Source organism: Podarcis raffonei, chromosome 4 (genome assembly GCF_027172205.1).
Source record: "Podarcis raffonei isolate rPodRaf1 chromosome 4, rPodRaf1.pri, whole genome shotgun sequence".
Taxonomy (NCBI): domain Eukaryota; kingdom Metazoa; phylum Chordata; class Lepidosauria; order Squamata; family Lacertidae; genus Podarcis; species Podarcis raffonei.
Window position 1 is genome coordinate 48133075 of NC_070605.1, and position 17650 is coordinate 48150724.

Genomic DNA, 17650 nt, shown 5'->3' on the forward strand with positions numbered 1-17650 from the left:
ACCAACACATTATACACCAAGTAATAACATATAGCGGATCATAAGGATTGTGACCGCAGGACAGCTGGTGGGAGGGACAGCCCAGCTGTAAGAGGAGCAGGCTTGTTCAGCAGCCTCCCTCACTTTCTCGGGATCTTTTCCCCATAAGGAAGGGTAACAGAAGGTAAGAGAAATTAGACTGCAGATAGGTGACGAGTTAGGAGGGCGGGGAAAAGAAGAGCGAGGCGTTTAGAGAAACCAAGCATGGTGACGAGAGAGCATCCTGGGCAGTACTATGACGCCCTCCAGATGTTTTGGACTACAACTCCCATCATTCCGAGCGAGCATGGCCAATAGTCAAGGAGGATGGGAGTTGCAGTTCACAACGTCGGAGGGAGGGGCACCTCGGGGCGCTGAAACAAAACCGTAAAAAGTTGAGAGAATGTGTTTGCAAAAATAAAATAAAAGCACCGAGTTAAAAAGAACCCTCGGGATTAATTCGAGTTGTGTAGTGCCAGTTTGTAGTGCCACAACGTTAATGCACATAAGACACGCTTTTCAACAGAAATACTAAGGAAAGGTGCTGTGAATCACACTGTGTGTATGTGTGTCTGTGTATCACTGCACTCCTCTGGACCACGCAATCGCCGCAGGAGGAAAAGAGCGCAGGGGTGACTTTGCCAATTCCGACGGCGGAGAGGGAGGGGCGGTCTCCTTGCAGCAGGGGAAGCACGGCCCTTTCCACAGCCCCGTCAGTCAGTTGCTAGGATACCCGGCAGGGAGGGTGGCGGCTCCTTCACCCCCGTCTGCTTAACAAGGGTTCGGTGTACCGTAAAGCGCGCTCACCCTCGGCCCCTCTTTTGCCTGTCGCGCGCGTCCGCTGCTTTACGGCCTCTCTCGCTTAGCTTCGGCTCCGCGGCAGCCCCGCCCCTTCTCCCCCACCTGCCCCACCCAATTCCCATCTGCTATTCCAGCGTGCAGATGGAGCTGCCGCTTTGACCGGCTCTTCCCTGCGTCTCTCGCGCACAGCTGGGCTGCTGGCCGCTGTCATGACAAGCCCAGGGAAGGCAGACGAGCCGGACCGGACGCTTTTTGTGGGGAACTTGGAGAGCCGCGTGCAAGAGGAGATTCTCTACGAGCTTTTCCTGCAGGTGCAAGGGACGGCGGGGCGGGGCCACCTTGGCAGGTGGGCAGGGCGATCTGGAAGTGGGCGGGGCTGGCGAGCCGTCGGCAGCAGGGAAGGAATGCTTACAAGGAGCAGCAGGTGGAAGATTTTTGTCAGGAGTCTTAAATTCGCAGTATGAAGCAAGGCTTCAGTCCTTTTCCATTCCATCGAGGATGTGTGAAATGTACCAAGAGGTGCCTTAAACAAAACAAAATGGAAAGATAAAATAGTCATCAGAAGCTAGGTATGCCTAAAACAGGGCTTTATTTATGATTTTTTCCCCCTTGAAAATATTCAGGAAGCTTGACATTCAGGGTGGCTGGTCAGTTCTCAAGGTGATTGAAAATAAAGGCAATACAAAATGAAAACTATGACCATATTCTTAAAACCCAAAGGGGTTGCCACCTTTTCCTCCATGTTAGTACTGTGGTGTTAACCACCTTTTTACACCAGGCAAAAATTTAAAAAGTGACGCTTTTTGAGGCACAGACATAAAATTAGGTGAAATGCTACATTTATTTCACTGTGGCCTGCAAGCCCTGTGAGGGTTGAACTAGATGACCCTTGGGATCCCTTCCAACTCTAAGATTCTATTATTCTATGTTCTCCCCATCTTCTCAAAAATTCTCAGACAACCACTGAAAGCAATGGGAATGGAAGTAAAGGAAGGAAATGTGATTGATAAACATATTAAATGTTGGGAACTTCCCAGAGAATGGTTGCAGTCTTAGGTGGAAAGGGCCTCTTTCTTTGTTTCCCAGGTGTCAGATAATTCATACATACTTGCTATCAATCATTGCTTTCCAGTTTTAACCACAATTTAATCATGGTTCTTGTTGTGTTTTGGCATGCCAAGCAACTGATAATAGCTTACCACACCCTTAACAATAAACACAAAATAAATGGGGGAAGGTTCGTGGTTTCCTTATGTTTCTTCGTCAGGCTAACTGCTAGCATCTTGTTTGGACTTATCCCCTCTTTCTATAGTAATATTGCTGGAAGACTTTTCCTTCGTTTTCTGTGCTTCATATCCTTCCAATTTTGGTTTTCTTGCTTCTACATGGATACTTATATTTTATAAAGCAGAAATGCTTTCCTCTCCAGTAGCATAGCACAAATAATCAATGACGGGAAGGTTCTGCTTGTTTCCACCTTCACTAAATTGGCACCTAATAGCTTTCTGACAACTTTGTTACATGCATATGATTCACCCATTCTTTGTACCTTAGAGCTGGTAAAACAGAAATAATGGTAAATTAGATGTTTTAAAGCTTTAAAAATCTGGCTGTGCCTGTAGCTTGTTTGAGCAGGTATTTTTATTTATTTATGAACAGGGAGAGCTACATGTTAAAAAGAACAAGCACCAGAATACTTGATTTGCTGCTTCCTCTTCTTGAAGAACTCCATCATCTGCAGTAGGCAACCTTGAACACCAGACTGGAACAATGTTGCTTCAGGGAAACTTGTCTTTTCTGGGGCGGGGCGGTGGGATAAAACAAACATTGATTCTCCTTGGAAAAGCTGAAGGCTTCAGTTATGACTCTGTCAGATGTGATGTTTACTTTTAAAACATTGGAAAATGTATAGAGCCATTATGTTGAGCAGCAACTGATATTTGACACTATTGAATACTGGCAAAATACAAAGACATCTAGCTTGTTTTCTGTGAGTTATCACATTCTTATCACATGTCCCCTTTCAGTTTTTTCATCAAGACAGAAGTGGGTTTTATTGATTAATTCAGCAAAATCTCTGTTTTCACAAATTACTGCCTGAATCTGTTATAATGAAGAGATGCTGAAGATCCATATAATTTCATTTTTACTAGTTTTTAATATATACCTATCCCTCAATCATAATTCACCAGTATACACAGCAGTTAAAAGAAAGAACAATGTCTGTTTATAGTATGAACATAAGAACAGTCTGCTGTATCAGACCAATGGCCGATCGAGTCAAACATCTTGTTCTCACAGTGGCCAACCAGATGCTTGTGGGAAACCTGTTCTCAAATGGGCATTCTGCTGGATTTCGTATAAAGCCTGAGGCGTAAATGTGAACAGGATTACACACAACCCCCCGCGCCCGATTAATCATTCTGCTCTTTGGGCTGTAGACTCATCTCTGCCTGACAAGAGCTTCTGCTCATTTGAAGAGTGTCAGAATTTCTTCATCTTATTTCCCTTGCTAATCTAGCACAGAAAAAGAAGATCAAGATACATACAGTCTATTAACCAACAATTGGTTCAATCTCTTCTTGGATAGCTCTTATATTTACCTGTAGATCCTTCTACAGTTTTACACTTCCTTGTTGTTTGTACCGTATAACTCGTGTACAGCAATCAAATTTCAATTGCTCCAAAATGAACAGCCAGATGTGTAGAGTTCATGTAACTCCTGCTCTAAACCACATGTACTGGTTTCCAGTTCATTTCTGGGCCCGGTTCATTGTGCTCACATTAGTGTTTAAATCCCTGAATGATTTAATCCCCAAATATTTGAAAGACTGCTTCTTTCTCTACAGGTCTTCTTGGGTATTAAGATCAGCAGAGGGAGCCCTCTTGGTATTTTCACCAGCCTCAGAAGTTCACGGAATGGCAGCCTTAAACAGGGCAGTCCCTGTGACAGTCCCTATGCTGTGGGAATCTCCCCCCCCCCAAAGGAAAGGCACCTTCATTATGTACCGTAATTATGCTGAAGACACACCTCTTGACCCTGGTCTTTCACACCTGAGATTTATATATAGAGGACCCACCTTATTCTCTTGACTGTAACAGGTTTAAAGGAAAAGGTAAAGGGACCCCTGACTATTAAAAGTCCGCTCGCTGACGACTCTGGGGTTGCAGTGCTCATCTCGCTTTACTGGCCAAGGGAGCCAGCGTTTGTCCACAGACAGCTTCTGGGTCATGTGGCCAGCATGACTAATCCGCTTCTACTTGCACTTTGACGTGCTTTCGAACTGCTAGGTTGGCAGGCGCTGGGACCGAGCAATGGAAGCTCACCCCATTGCGAGGATTCGAACCGCTGACCTTCCAATCGGCAAGCCCTAGGCTCAGTGGTTTAGACCACAGTGCCACCCGCATCCCTGGTAACAGGTTTACAACAGTGTTAATATTGTATTTTAAAATTGCTGTAGGGCTCAGAGACCTTATGGTGAAAGGTGGGTAAGAAATAACAACAACAATTTATTATATTTTGGACTGCCTACATTATCCCCCAAAAATCCTTAAGTGCTTTGCTAGGTGCCACAGTCCATGTAAATTGGATTGATAAGCTAAATAGAATAAAATGTATGAATAAAATGTGAGATATGCAGACTTTGAATATGTCATGAAAATATTTGTATATTAAAGTAAAATTACAGCATAATGGCATGTGTTTGTTGCAATGCTGAAATAGCTGGTACCCAATATTATATACCTTTTTTCCCCTTCTGGTCCAGCAAGCCTTAGAATCAGCAAACAAACAGCTATTTCCTTCCTGGGATTTATGAGAAAGTAATGCTTAAGTTTCTTGCAGGCTGGACCGGTAACCAAAGTGACCATATGCAAGGACAAAGATGGAAAACCCAAGACTTTTGGATTTGTCTGCTTTAAACACACAGAGTCAGTGCCTTATGCCATAGCTTTGCTGAATGGGATTCGTTTATACGGAAGACCAATTAAAGTGCAATATCGGTTTGGTAGGTTTAGCTACCTGCCAAAAATTTTTTTTTACAAAACCTGGGCATATAATGCACAATCCTGACGTGAAAAGTAATTGCTACTATGTTAGTGGATCCATATTTAATGCATTTAAAAAAAACAATTCTGAGAGTATAAAAATTCTCAAACTAATTGGGATATTGCATTTTTACCCTTTAAGACATCCCACTTTCGCAAGAAGGTAGAAAAAAAATCCTGATATCACAGTAAAAATGTGATCAGGTAATAGATATACTCTTTTGGGAATCAATAATAAATGAGAGCCGAATCTTACAATCTTATATTATATCTTATATAATATATACACTCTTATATTATTATTTTACAGTCTGTACTTTGTTACCCTCCTAGCAGAGTGCAACATTGTAATGTGTACACTTGAAACTGCTGGTCTTTTTCAAATTCCTTTAGTTCAGACTTTCAAAATGTCTTCATACAAAACTCCCCCCTCCCTCTAGAATGCCCATGTAGCAGGTTGGATGCAGTATTGTTCTGTAATCTTTCTATCAAAACTATGGTGTAATTCTTCCATTTTTTTCAATAGAAAACTTGAAATATGTAGTGGCTACCAATATTATAAATTAGTAATCTAGTTTTTCCTTGAAGAGTTGTCAGCCTGTTATGTTATAATCTGCAAATCCTTTTTTATCACTGCTAATCTCTAGTGAATCTTCATGACCACTTGCAAGTTGAAATATATCAATAAATCACAGTTATTCAGAAACTTACCTTGGCCAGGATCCATATAACGTCTTGGTTTCACACAAGGACCTTGTGCTTTAGCCTGGGAAAACTTGTAATATTTGTTCTTTGAATGTATTTGGCCAACATGATAAATCATTAACTGTTTTTGAACCTTTCAGTCATTTCAATAGCAGTCTGCCATATGCTATTAAAGACTGCCATTTGAGAAAAAAAACTAGTCTAGAACCCATTTTTTTAATTGTTCAGGGACGTTTTTAATATTTGATGTTTTATTCTGTTTTTAATCTGTTGGGAGCTTCCCAGAGTGGCACTGGGGAAACCTAGCCAGATGGGCAGGGTATAGAAAATAAATTATTATTATTATTATTATTATTATTATTATTATTATTATTATTATTATTAATTCATGGGGATCCAACTAAAGCTGCAGTCCTAATTTAGTCCATGACTAAAAATAAGTCGCATCAAATTCAATGGGGCTTATTCCCCAGTAAGTGGAATTGGGTTTGCAGTCTCAGTCATAATCAGAGAACCACTGGAAGCAACAGACAGGTACAGTGGTACCTCGGGTTACAGACGCTTCAGGTTACAGACGCTTCAGGTTACAGACTCTGCTAACCCAGAATTAGTACCTTGGGTTAAGAACTTTGCTTCAGGATAAGAACAGAAATTGTGCGGTGGTGGTGCAGTAGCAGCAGCGGGAGGCCCCATTAGCTAAAGTGGTACCTCAGTTTAAGAACAGTTTCAGGTTAAGAACAGACCTCCAGAATGAATTCTTAACCCGAGGTACCACTGTATTCAGTGGGTCTGCTCTTGAGTATAGCCTGAATATTACCCCGATTCTTGGAGACCAATAAAGAACTTACCATTGGGGCTTGCTATGATAAAAATGTTTCCCATATTAACTGCTGAATAATGTGCCCCTAAATGAAATCATTTTCTATTTATAAAGTTTGCATAAAAGTAGATTCGACTTTGTGAATGGAAGACTCCAGGAGAAGTTTGGCAGCATTGACTGGTTTTTTGGAGATGGGTGGAAATTGTATTGGATAGGTTATGCACTTGGCTTTAACTTGAATAGGTGTTTACAATAAACTAATTATAGTAGTATGATTGCTGAATTTTGTTTCTATATTGGACTTCTTTTCTATATTGTAAAGTATGTTAAGCGTTCAGAAAAAAAATGAAATCAACTCTCTTGACTAGACCAATTTTAATCATTTTTTAAATTATTATTATTCCATTCATAGGGAGTTCCCACTGTGTAGAGTTAATCAATCATTGCCAGAATGTGGAACATGATATACAGTCATCAACACACAGGTAATGGCTTTTTTCCAGTATAAAAATATCATGGAGTTTAGTTTAGACACAAACTCTGTTCTGATACCCAATATTATGCGGTATATGTGCACTGAAAGTATAGACTAACCTTCCAAAATGTTCCGTTTCCCACCCCCTTCTAGTGCCATATCAATTTTAGCTCCCTAAAGCAATAATCCAATCACATTTGCATTCTGAATTAGTTCCTAAATTATGTATAATGTTCAGCCACAAAATTTAAGCTGGGAGGGGCAAGAAAGAGTGGGAGGGTATGGGCAAGACAAAATGTTCCCCGGCTGTCACAGTGAAGAGGTCCATATCCCATTTATGGCAGTGGGGTCCACACAGGACCCAGCAAATTCTGTGCTGGCCCTGCCCCCATTGTAGCAGTAGTCATTTGGGCAGGTGCATCTGACCACTCCTCCCTGACAGTGGAGACTGGCAGAGATGGGCAGGGCTGGGTTGCTCTGCTAGACTTCAAATCTGTACAAATTTATCTGGGAGTAAATCCTGCTGAACATGCAAATGACTGTGTTGTAAAGAGCCCCAAATCACATCTATATATGTATGTATTGAAAAATGAGTAAATCTATTAGCATTCACTCACCATATCCCCCTACTTGTTCTTTTTATAGGAATTTAGAGCCCTATGGTGGTACTCCATTACCTCTAAGTCCTTTTCAGGTGAATAATAGCCCACCACAGGATTATTCTGCCTTTCAGAACATGGTAAGATTGAAATAATGATCACAAATCTATCACAACAATAGAGACACTTCATAGGATGTGTAATGGAAGGGGGAACTGCCAAACACACAACTTGTGGAAACTCTTTCCCCCTTTTCCATGCTATGGCTTTAGTTATGAACCTGCACCCATACCTGAGCAGCCGCTTAGTGAAGCCAAGATTATAGCTGGCAATCTGCCCCTCTGTGCCAGCTGTGCCAACATCCTTCCAGAAACAGAAATTGACTGGACTCTGCAACAAAACTCATTGTGCTAGGCTGTCTTTAGTATTGCCTAGCCATGTCTGGTAGATCCAGGCCAATGAGTTTGTAATCACTTTGCAGGTCATGCAGAGCTACAGCAAAATTTGCCTTTCTTCAAAACAAACAAACAAAACACCCCCCACACATTTATGTCCTCAGCACTTCAAATATGAAGCATTCTAGGCTAGGACAGCACTGTGACAAATTCCAACAATCTATCAGCCTATAGTTGTGAACATCAATGATATAAATGGGATGGAGGCATTCTTTCATTGCTTACATTGGCGTGTCTGCCTCACATAATTTTTGTGTCTATTTCATGTTTAGACCCCCTTTAAAAACCTTATACATTAGTGTGTCGTGCTTCAACTGGAAATGGTTTTAGGAGCAGACCACAGTCATGCCAAACTTCATATCTATAACCAACGTGTGTGTGTGTGTGTGTGTGTAAGAATTACTTGATTTTTACAGGCTACCTAATAAAGGACTAGTGTAAATCAAAGCTTGCATACTGACAGAAACATGTCCAGTACCTTTCATTCTCTAGAACTAATGAAGCAATGTTCTTCCAAACTTTAAAATATTAATTTACCTTCTATTTTCTAGATGACGTGTTTCTTAGCACACCAATATACCCCTTATAATCCAATGGGACAGCAATTTCCTTGCTATCAGATGGCATCACCACCGTCGTTTCCAAGTTTTCCTGTTCCAGCCTATCTGAATCCAGGACAAACATCTTTTGAATGTGTGTACCCAGAGCCAAAGAACCACACACAGTATCAGGTTAAGGAAGGTTCATCTAAAAGGAAAAGGTCTCAGGAAACTAGTGACAGTGATAGTAGTGTGGGAAATGATAGGAAAAAAACAAAAAGAAAGTCAACAAAACTATAAGAACATAAATATGTGTACAATGGGGTTGACTACATAGTGCCTATTTCCACCCTACTAAGAAATATGACATGGCTATTGTGGTATATAAGATTATTTATAAAGGTTTAAGGTAAAGTATTATAGAAGTTACACTCTGATTAAAAGGGAGAAATAGCATTTTTTGGATTTTTTTAAAATCACCTTACTCCTTCACAGAAAAGAATATACAAAGCATTTTAATCTCATCTAGTAACTTTGTCCACAGTAAAGAGTGGCTGTCTTTAGCCTAGCTTGCAGTTATTCAAAACTGTTCATATAGTTTTTGGTCCTCGTGATTCCTTACATGGCTGCAGGAGTTCAGCCAACTGGAAATGCATAAATAGCATGTGGAGTTACCCTTTTCAGCTTTCCCACATCATGGTGGAGAGTGGGCCATTCAAACATGTAAATGAAACAAAATACTTGTGTACATGGAAATCTAACATGTTAGGCTTAGGCTTAAATTAAGCACTTCTCTCAGCTATGCTAGCTTTCCTTGTGGAAGTTGTTTGTTTGTTATTAATGTGGAGAAACATGCATATATGTAACTGCTCACTTACTGGTTCAAAAGGGTCATATCACTTGTTATTTCTGCATGTTTGAGTTGGTTTTAAGGCTGCAGTTTGATTCAGCTTGAGGATCTAAGTAAATTGGGAGTAAATTCTGTGGGATTTACTCCCAAATAAGTGCAATATGATTGCAGTCTCACTTGGAAATCCAAGAACTGTATTGGAACCAGAAGGATTTCATTCTGAGTAAATATATTTATGAAAAGAATGCCAAATCCATATATACAAGGGACACAAATACTGTAAGAATATTACTGGCTGCTATTGAAGGAGACATGAGAATGAAGTAAATTTTCTCTTAAGATATGCCTTGCTTGCAAAGTTGTTTGTGAATTCAAGGGACTAGCCTTGCAATTCTGGATTGCAGAGTATATATAGGCACACATTATTGGTTAAGTTCTTTCCCACATGCAAATGTTGAAAGGCTTGAATATTCATACGATGTCACAATGTGATGCAGGTAAACAATAAAGCTTATTGCTAAAACCTGCTTTTGATACTTGGCAAGATATTTCTATTTCATGACCTATGCAGATATGTCTTATTCCTGTAAAACTGACAAGAGAGAACAATTGGTTACTTTTCTATTACTGACAGAAACTCAGTTATTCTCAGTTATTTTAAATATTTCAGTTACAATCTGGAGTCAGTCACCCATTTATATTCATACTTCTATCACATTGCATACAGTGTTTTTCTATGACGTCAGTTCATACATCTGCTGGTTCCATGCAGTTATGTGTAGAAATCAAGTTGTGTACAGTACATGCAGCTTTCTGTGAATCACATCACAGGTTGTATTCAATTGCACTGTTACAAGGAAATGCCTTTTCTTGTAGAAATGACATACTGTATATTGGAAGTCCTGACCTTCCAAGTGCCATATACATATATTCCACAGAGCTTCATTACAGACGATGGTCAGAAACACTACAACTTTGGGAGAGCAACCCCTCCCACTTTATCCCCATGTGCATGTTAAGTATTACTTGTGAGGGGAGGCGGGGAAACAATCCTTACCTGCCTCCTGGCTGATCAGTGCATTTCTAGTCATCAATAATATTCTTGATAGGAAGAATTCTGAAGTTCCTACACACCAATTCATAGAAACGTTAAAAATGTTGCTGCATTTAATATGCACATATTCAGTTTTTTAAATGGTGATAAGTACCATTAAGGCCAAGCAGGATTGGAACTGTGGTGGGTGTAGGGGGAGTTTAACCCTCCCACAATCAGAATTAAAATCTCATCTTCCTCCTTGCTCTTTGCATTGGGAGGGACTATTCCACTGACCAATGTTGGTGACGTGCAACCACGTATTCATAAACAGGTTGTGCTGGTTTCTTGCCATCTGCCTGGGAAGCTATGAAAAAGAAAAGCTAGATGAACTTACTTATTGCAGTAAGCTAGCCTGAAGGGAAGGATCCAGAAGCTTGCTGGCTATCTTTTGGAAGCATAGGTTCTAACATGTCCAGTTCTGTGGGAAACAGGGAAAGGTGTTCCGGCATGCATAGGCTCCTATGATGATTCTATATGATTTCCATATTAAAAGAGCGGATACTCTTTAGGAAAATCAGTCCAGTCTTAAGCAAGGTAGTATAATTTCTGAGTCCTGGGTAAATCACAAATAATTACTAAACTCTGAAAGCGCTGGGGGGATGAATAACCCCAGGTGGCAAAAGCAGATCTTAGTCTAGTCCGGGGCGAAGAACCCGTGGACCTCCTGGTGTTTGGTGAACTCGAACTCTCATCATCCAGCAACATCCGGAGTGCCACAGGTTTCTTTATCTCTGATCGCCGTCTCTCGCTCTTCACTTCACGGCTGTGTCCTAATGCCTTGGAAGCAAGGGAAAAGGCGTGTACTGTTCCCCCGCCATCAGAAGCAATCACTTCTGACGCGCGCGGGCGTGGACGTCAGGACTTTTGCTTTGGCGATAAATCGCGCATCTCCCCATTCACCTTTCTATTCAACGCTGTCTCCGGGAGCTCCGCCCCCGATTTGCCGCCGGCGGTTGGATTGGTTCCTTTCGCTTCCGATCGGAGGAGCCGAGCCTGTAGATGCAGTCGTCGTCCGGGGGGGCTGCTGCTGCTACGCGGAAAACATCTGTTGCTGAAGCTGCGCTAGGGACGACGGGCGCTGAGCCTGCGGGATCAGCCGGGGATATGCCGGGGGACTCGTGGGCCAACAAGCGGGGCTCCTACGAGCGCCTCCGGCCCTTCAACCAAAAGGTAATTGCAAGGCGACTCGCCCATAGATGGGTTTTGCATGGTGTTCGGGGGGAGCGCGCACGCGTAAAATCCGACTAGGTGATTCCAGGCGGTGTGGCTGTTTCAGGAAATCATTGTCCTTTAGCCTCCAAAAGCACTCTCCCCGCTCCAACACACACGTACGCGGAAGCTTGGGCTGGGAAATCCTAAGAGACCCCGAGAATAATAATAAAAAAAGGGTGGATGTGGTTTTTCTCCAGAAAGACATCCTGTGTCCTAAAGCTAGTCATGCTGAGTATGCTTTGTGTTCAGATAGGCGCTGGGAAGGACCCCTAGGGTGCTCTGGTTAAAATGCTAAGAGGCTCGAGGGGACAGGTTAGGATACAGGCTGCATCTGGGCAAATCTTAAAGGGGGGGGGGCAAAGGCAGCCGAAGAAAATGAGCGGCTCCTATCTGCACTGGCTGGGCCTGGAAGCAGAAGCTTACACCTGTATGAATCAAGGTCTCAAGGGGTTTCCTAGCTTGATCGGGTGAGCCCTTTGCATTCTGAAAGTTTTTCTTTTCTGCTGACAGCTTGTAAGCATAAAGACCCAGAAGAGTTTATCAACAGATAACTTCTAATTTTGGAAGTGGTCTCATAAGTACAGTGGTACCTCGGGTTACAGATGCTTCAGGTTACAGACTCCACTAACCCAGAAATAGTACCTTGAGTTAAGAATTTTGCTTCAGGATGGGAACAGAAATCGTGCGGCGGCGGGAGGCCCCATTAGCTAAAGTGGTACCTCGGGTTAAGAACAGTTTCAGCTTAAGAACGCACCTCCAGAACGAAGTAAGTTCTTAACCTGAGGTACCACTGTACCTGGAAGTTGCACACACCCTCAGATCTGGAAGACCTCCTGTTCTCTCATGTTTGCTATCTGGGCGGTGAGAGTACTGGATGGAAAGGATAACACACTCTGAATGCCTTTAAATGAGTTGTTAGTCACTTTGACTCTTGACACAAAGGGCTGAAATAGAAGTGAAGCAGATTAGTTGTGATCAGATTTCCTATCTGGAAAGCCACCCGAAAGGAGGAAGGGTTGGAACTGAATTGGGGTCAAGGTGCTGCTTCTGCTGCTGGGGATGCTTAATTAATCCTTTTGCCCCATTCCATTGTCCTGATCAAAATCACACACATCCGTACACACATCTCAAACTGTTACTAACTCTTCTGATTGAAGTAATGGGGCTCTGAGAAGCTGAGATTTAAGGAAAGAATGTGCAAAGGAGGCAGGTTTCCAAATAGAAACAGAAGCAGAGAGTTTGGAAAAAAAGGAAGAATTGAGAACAAGTTTCACCCATTTTTTGGCAAAAAATATGTATGTCGTAGACAGACTGGATTTCCCTTAAGCCCTTTAACTTTGGCCTGCCCTAAACCTCTTTATAGAACCAGCCATTGTGATTTTGGTTGGAACTACAATACAGTACTTGATTCAGTCATAGTTCCTTCAGTCCCTATTGTTTAAGTATGTCTATATGTATGTGTTTTGGCATGCATACGAAAAATAAAAGATCTAGAAATGTATCTTCCGTGGAGTGCCCCACAGTTTGATGACATTACAGAAATAATAATATGCAGATTAGAATGGTGTGTGTAATTCTTATTTCATATAAATCTGATAGCAAAGTTGTAGACTTCTTCTGAATTTCACTTTTTTATATATAGGCTAGACACAGAGAGAAGGCTTTAGCCTAGTTTTTTCTTGTTTGCTTTTTTACAGAAATGCAGTCCTGAAGAAAGTGCTTCCTTTTTAAGCAAGATAACATATTCCTGGTATAGCAGGTACAAACGTTATATATGTTGTTTTAAATTTACCATAGAGATCCTTGTGCTTAACCAGAAACTGGAAAGATAGGAAAGCTTTTAAAGCCTTGCCTTATAAATTATTAAAGGTTCATTTATTTGTTTGAAGCCACACACACCTCAGAACAAATACATGCTTCCATGTAGGTCTGGAGCTTTGGTAATAATAAACTGGAGAAACATGTCCCACATTGACTTATCACCCTTTCACAGAGGCCTTATGCCTCTGAATACCTAAGTTGCAAGGAACAACAGGTGTGCAGAGTGCTGTTGTGCACAGGCTTCTTGCATACTCACTTTCCAAAGTCAACAGAACTCATACTAAGATTTTTTTTTAAATGTTTTTTTTGAACTCCTCTTGGAGAAGTTGAAACATCTAATGTTGCTAGATGAGTCAGTCATCATTAAGTATTATGTTAATTACCCATGGTGGTTTTGCACTCTTTACATCTTTTAAATCATGGACTTGTTTTGAAAAAGTCTAGATTGAAAAGAACGGTTAAGCACATAAATGATATTGGCTGCAAATGAGATATTAATATAAGCTGCAACTCTCTGTGTAGCTGCGTGTGCTTGTGTCTCGTACATGTATATGCATGCACAGGACTGCAGGCCATTGTACAAGACTTGGGATGGCCATCAGCTGACCAGACAATGATTTCATGATCAGCAGGCTGTCACTCCTGTTTAAGATACTTCTTTATATAGGCCGCAGTGCTGCTTTCCCCCAGCTCTGCCTCTTTCAAACTTCCTGTTCTTCCTGATACTGGCAATTTTCTCTGTTGGGAGACGCATAGTAATGTTGTCTACAGTATTGAACCTTTGACATATTCTTTAAGGATGTTGCCTCTGAGGAATTTTCCTCAGGCCGCGCTTCTTGATGTGTTCTGTTCTGGAGCCATCTTGTCACCTGTCTCCCTGCTGTTGTCAGAATGGTCATTTTCTTGTCACAATATTGTGGTTTACAGTGAATGAGCAGCATGCTGCTACATGTAGCCTGAACTCTCCCATTTTGCCTCTCCCTTGGCATCTGCGGGAGAAACCAATCGTGGAGCTGCAATCTAGGTTGGCTCCTCGTGATAAACCAACCAGGGATCCTGGTTAGTTGCTCCCAAACAAGCCAGGATTCATCAGCCAGCAACAAATTATGGTCTTATTTCTTCTGCTTGTGCCAGGAAAGTAGCAAAGGGGGAGCAATTGGGGCTGTGTAAAGCAGCACACTGTTGGTTCATAGTAAACCATGATAAGACAGTAACTTCTGTCTTGCGTGCTGTGCTTCCCTCACGTTTGAACGCTCCTTTGGCTTTATTTTCATAAGCTGAAATGTAAAATGCAGTTGTAATTACCCATAGTGTAGAACCTCTGACTTTTTTTGGATTGTGTGAGCAAATTTGACCCCTGTTCCTATTTTCCTGCATACTTCTAAAGCATGCCATGGAGGTTTCATAAGTGTTCACAGGACTCACAGGGGAGTGAGTAACCAACACTATTTCCTTTTATTATTATGGAAGCAAATCACATGGAACATTTCCCCTGCGGTCACTTTGTTGATTTGACAATGTTTTATAGGAGATGTTGCATGGAACAGGGAACTAGATTTTAACTATAGAAATAAGCAGTTTCTCAATTCTCTTTTCACTCCTTTATGTTTTACTATCTTGTTGGTTGTTACTTATCTTTGAACTGTTTTGTGATTAACTTGTCTTTTAACAGATTTATAACTTTAGGCTATAAGAAACCATTGGAAAGGGAAGACTTGTCTGAGCTCATTGAAAGTGTTTCATCCTACATTGTGTGTCCAGAGTTTGAAAAGCATTGGAGAAAAGAAGTATTTAAAAAATCCAAGGATGTAAAGGTAATTCTGATGACAATAAAAAAGATGTCCCTGAAAGAAGCCATGGGCTTCCAGAGGCAAGATTTATAACCTGGCCTTGAAGAACTGGAATGACTTTTCATCTCTTAAAGAACTCCTGTGTGACACATGCATAAGCTGCTGCTGTTGCTTCTCCTTTCACCTGTTTTCTCCACCCAGTCTGTCTCTTTAGATTGCAATACCTCTGTGATGCTTGCTCAAAATGTTTCCCTGGAATGAACACCTGATCTCCTCAATAGATACATGATTTAATGCCTTAGATGAGTAATCCCTTAGGTGAATCACACAATTTATACCCTCCATGTACAGTGAGAACTGACCATCTGAAGCAGAATGATGCCTCTTAGAGTTTATCCATGTTGCTCTAGGCAACTACTGGAAATCTGGTAACAACCAATTTAAGCGTGTTGCTAGGAGTGAACATTGATGTTCCTTTGGAAGCTTGATGCTCGCCACCACACATACAAATTGTGTCGCAGCAAACATGTATGTGGAGCCACTTTTAAAATGTTACTGTACATTTATTTGTTTTAGAAGGGTTTTCTTTTGTTGTAGGCAAACAGCATTTCCATATTTTCAGATCTCATATCTGTTTAATCCACAGGCTCCTGCTTATGAAGATGTGACAAAAAAGCCAATTTCCCAAAAGCCATCTCTCCTTTCACCTCTATGGCAAACATTTAAATTTTTATTGATCAAGGTGGCTATTCTGAAAGTTGCAACTGATTTTTTAGCTTTCCTGAGCCCACAGATTATGAAGTAAGTTTGCAAATATGCCTTAATATCAAGCTGGCAGATCCAGGTGCCTTGGGCTTTTCCAGATCTTCCTGTTGCTTGGTTGAATTTTCTTGCAAAAATCTCACAAATGTATCTGTATGTTGAGAGATAAATTAATACAAATTATATGTAATATTAATTAGCTGGAAACCAGCTAATAGCTTGAAGGAGGACTACTCTTCCTAGTAATTAGCCTGGAAAATCTGGACCATTGACAGTAAAATCTGACCTCCTCCAGCTGTTTAATTACATACATTTGTCATACCGCTTTGTTTACTTTTAAATAATATGCTTTTTAAAATCTCAAGTATTATTTGGCTTGAAGGAGATGGTTTACCAATTGTGCTTCTTGCATGTTGATAAATTTTCAACTTGAATGAAATGCAGGCAGAATTTGCATAGTTTGTTGAAGTCAGAGATATGTAGTCTGCGTTTAAGACATTGGATTAACCTGATGTTATCACTTTGGGTACCGCTGCCATCACATGCATATGTCTGTCAGATAACGTTTGTGGGTTAATTGTTAGCCGCTTACGGTTATCTGTGGGCTGTATCCAGTGGTTAGTTTGTGCTAGCAATGAGGTTCTTCTGTTTATGCAAGGTGGAGCACCTGGCTCTCACTTATTTCCCTCGCCTACTGCATCTTTCTCTATCATATCTGATAATGTTCCAGAGCATCCTTCGGTAATCAAGAGCAGATCAGTAGATAGGGAGGGTTGGTGACATCAGGTGTCTTTCCTTGTGAAAGCAGAAGTACAGGTAAGAGCCATATGCCCTACTACTACTACAGTTGCAACCTGATTTTTAAAAAAATTGTCATTGATTATGGAACTTGGTTAAATTTGCATATGGATAACAATATTTCTGGCACATAAATAATAATTCATTTTTTAGATTACTACATGTAGTGCAACTGCCATCAGCTTAAGAAAATCTGCTTCCTTCTGCAGTTAAAGGAGGAATACCTTTTTTAGGATGGTGGCTGCCATTTTCAATTTTTAAAAGGACATGTATTAAAAAAAATATGCTGCCCAGTTCATTGTTGACACCTATTTATCAATTAAAGGCTTTCAGTTAATTAAACTTTGCAGTCCTCTTATCACAGTTAACTCTGCTATTAGTGCTGCTCAGTTTAGGAATTATCCTGCCCCTGTCAGTGACATATGGAGACTGGGCAACCTGTGCAAATGCATCAGAGGCCAAGTAGTTTCTGGAATCTGCTGCCAGATAGTTGCAGTGAGAGGCATATTTCTATGCTTTCAACATGATGGTTCCCTCTGCCTCCATATGCAAAGGCCACACTCATCCGCTGTATATGCTAAGCATTCTTGGAGCACATAGCATTTCCTACACTTAGGATGCAGCCTTTGAAGGGGTTCTGTGTTCAGGGTGGGATGCTGCAGATCATATGGATTGTGTCCCAGGAGCTGAGAGGATATTGGCTGAGAGGATGGTGGCCACCCTTCAGCCAGCTTACCCATTGCCTTCATCTGCTCCCAGTCACAGGGGATGGCCTGGCACAGTGAAGCCCACCTAGGCATGACATCCAGCTGGTCAGGACCTGGGTGAAAATTGGCATCTTTGTTCAGTGTCCTCCACATTC

The 17650-nt window shown here is 41.3% G+C and overlaps 2 protein-coding genes across 5 annotated transcripts in view; both read left to right on the forward strand.

The window, feature by feature from the left end:
- Positions 1 to 764: 764 nt before the first annotated feature.
- RBM11 (RNA binding motif protein 11) lies at positions 765 to 9836 on the forward strand. The gene is made up of 5 exons (XM_053386494.1): positions 765 to 1130; positions 4664 to 4826; positions 6804 to 6876; positions 7512 to 7605; positions 8472 to 9836. Exons 1-5 carry the CDS (start codon positions 1029 to 1031, stop codon positions 8757 to 8759), a joined length of 720 nt encoding a protein of 239 aa, XP_053242469.1. The 5' UTR covers positions 765 to 1028; the 3' UTR covers positions 8760 to 9836.
- A 1501-nt stretch (positions 9837 to 11337) lies between these two features.
- The window catches only part of LOC128412920 (multidrug resistance-associated protein 1-like), a 29312-nt gene continuing 22999 nt past the window's right edge, over positions 11338 to 17650 (forward strand). For 2 of the 4 annotated variants that reach the window (XR_008330189.1, XR_008330190.1), the window contains exons 1-4: positions 11338 to 11575; positions 13315 to 13376; positions 15111 to 15252; positions 15875 to 16029. Coding sequence is in view for 1 of the 4 variants with exons in the window: in XM_053386495.1 (XP_053242470.1) it covers positions 11405 to 11575; positions 13315 to 13376; positions 15111 to 15252; positions 15875 to 16029 (530 nt within the window). In the remaining 3 variants the exon portion in view is untranslated. Of the gene's footprint in view, positions 11576 to 13314; positions 13377 to 15110; positions 15253 to 15874; positions 16030 to 17650 lie in introns of those variants that run through there. The other 2 variants (XM_053386495.1, XM_053386496.1) reach the window with 2 other exon arrangements.

Coding starts and splice junctions, on each gene's coding strand:
- RBM11 (XM_053386494.1), top strand. CDS start 1,029: ATGACAAGCCCAGGGAAGGCAGACGAGCCGGACCGGACGCTTTTTGTG. Junction 4,827..6,803: donor TAAAGTGCAATATCGGTTTG/GTAGGTTTAGCT, acceptor TTCCATTCATAG/GGAGTTCCCACTGTGTAGAG. Junction 7,606..8,471: donor ATTCTGCCTTTCAGAACATG/GTAAGATTGAAA, acceptor TCTATTTTCTAG/ATGACGTGTTTCTTAGCACA.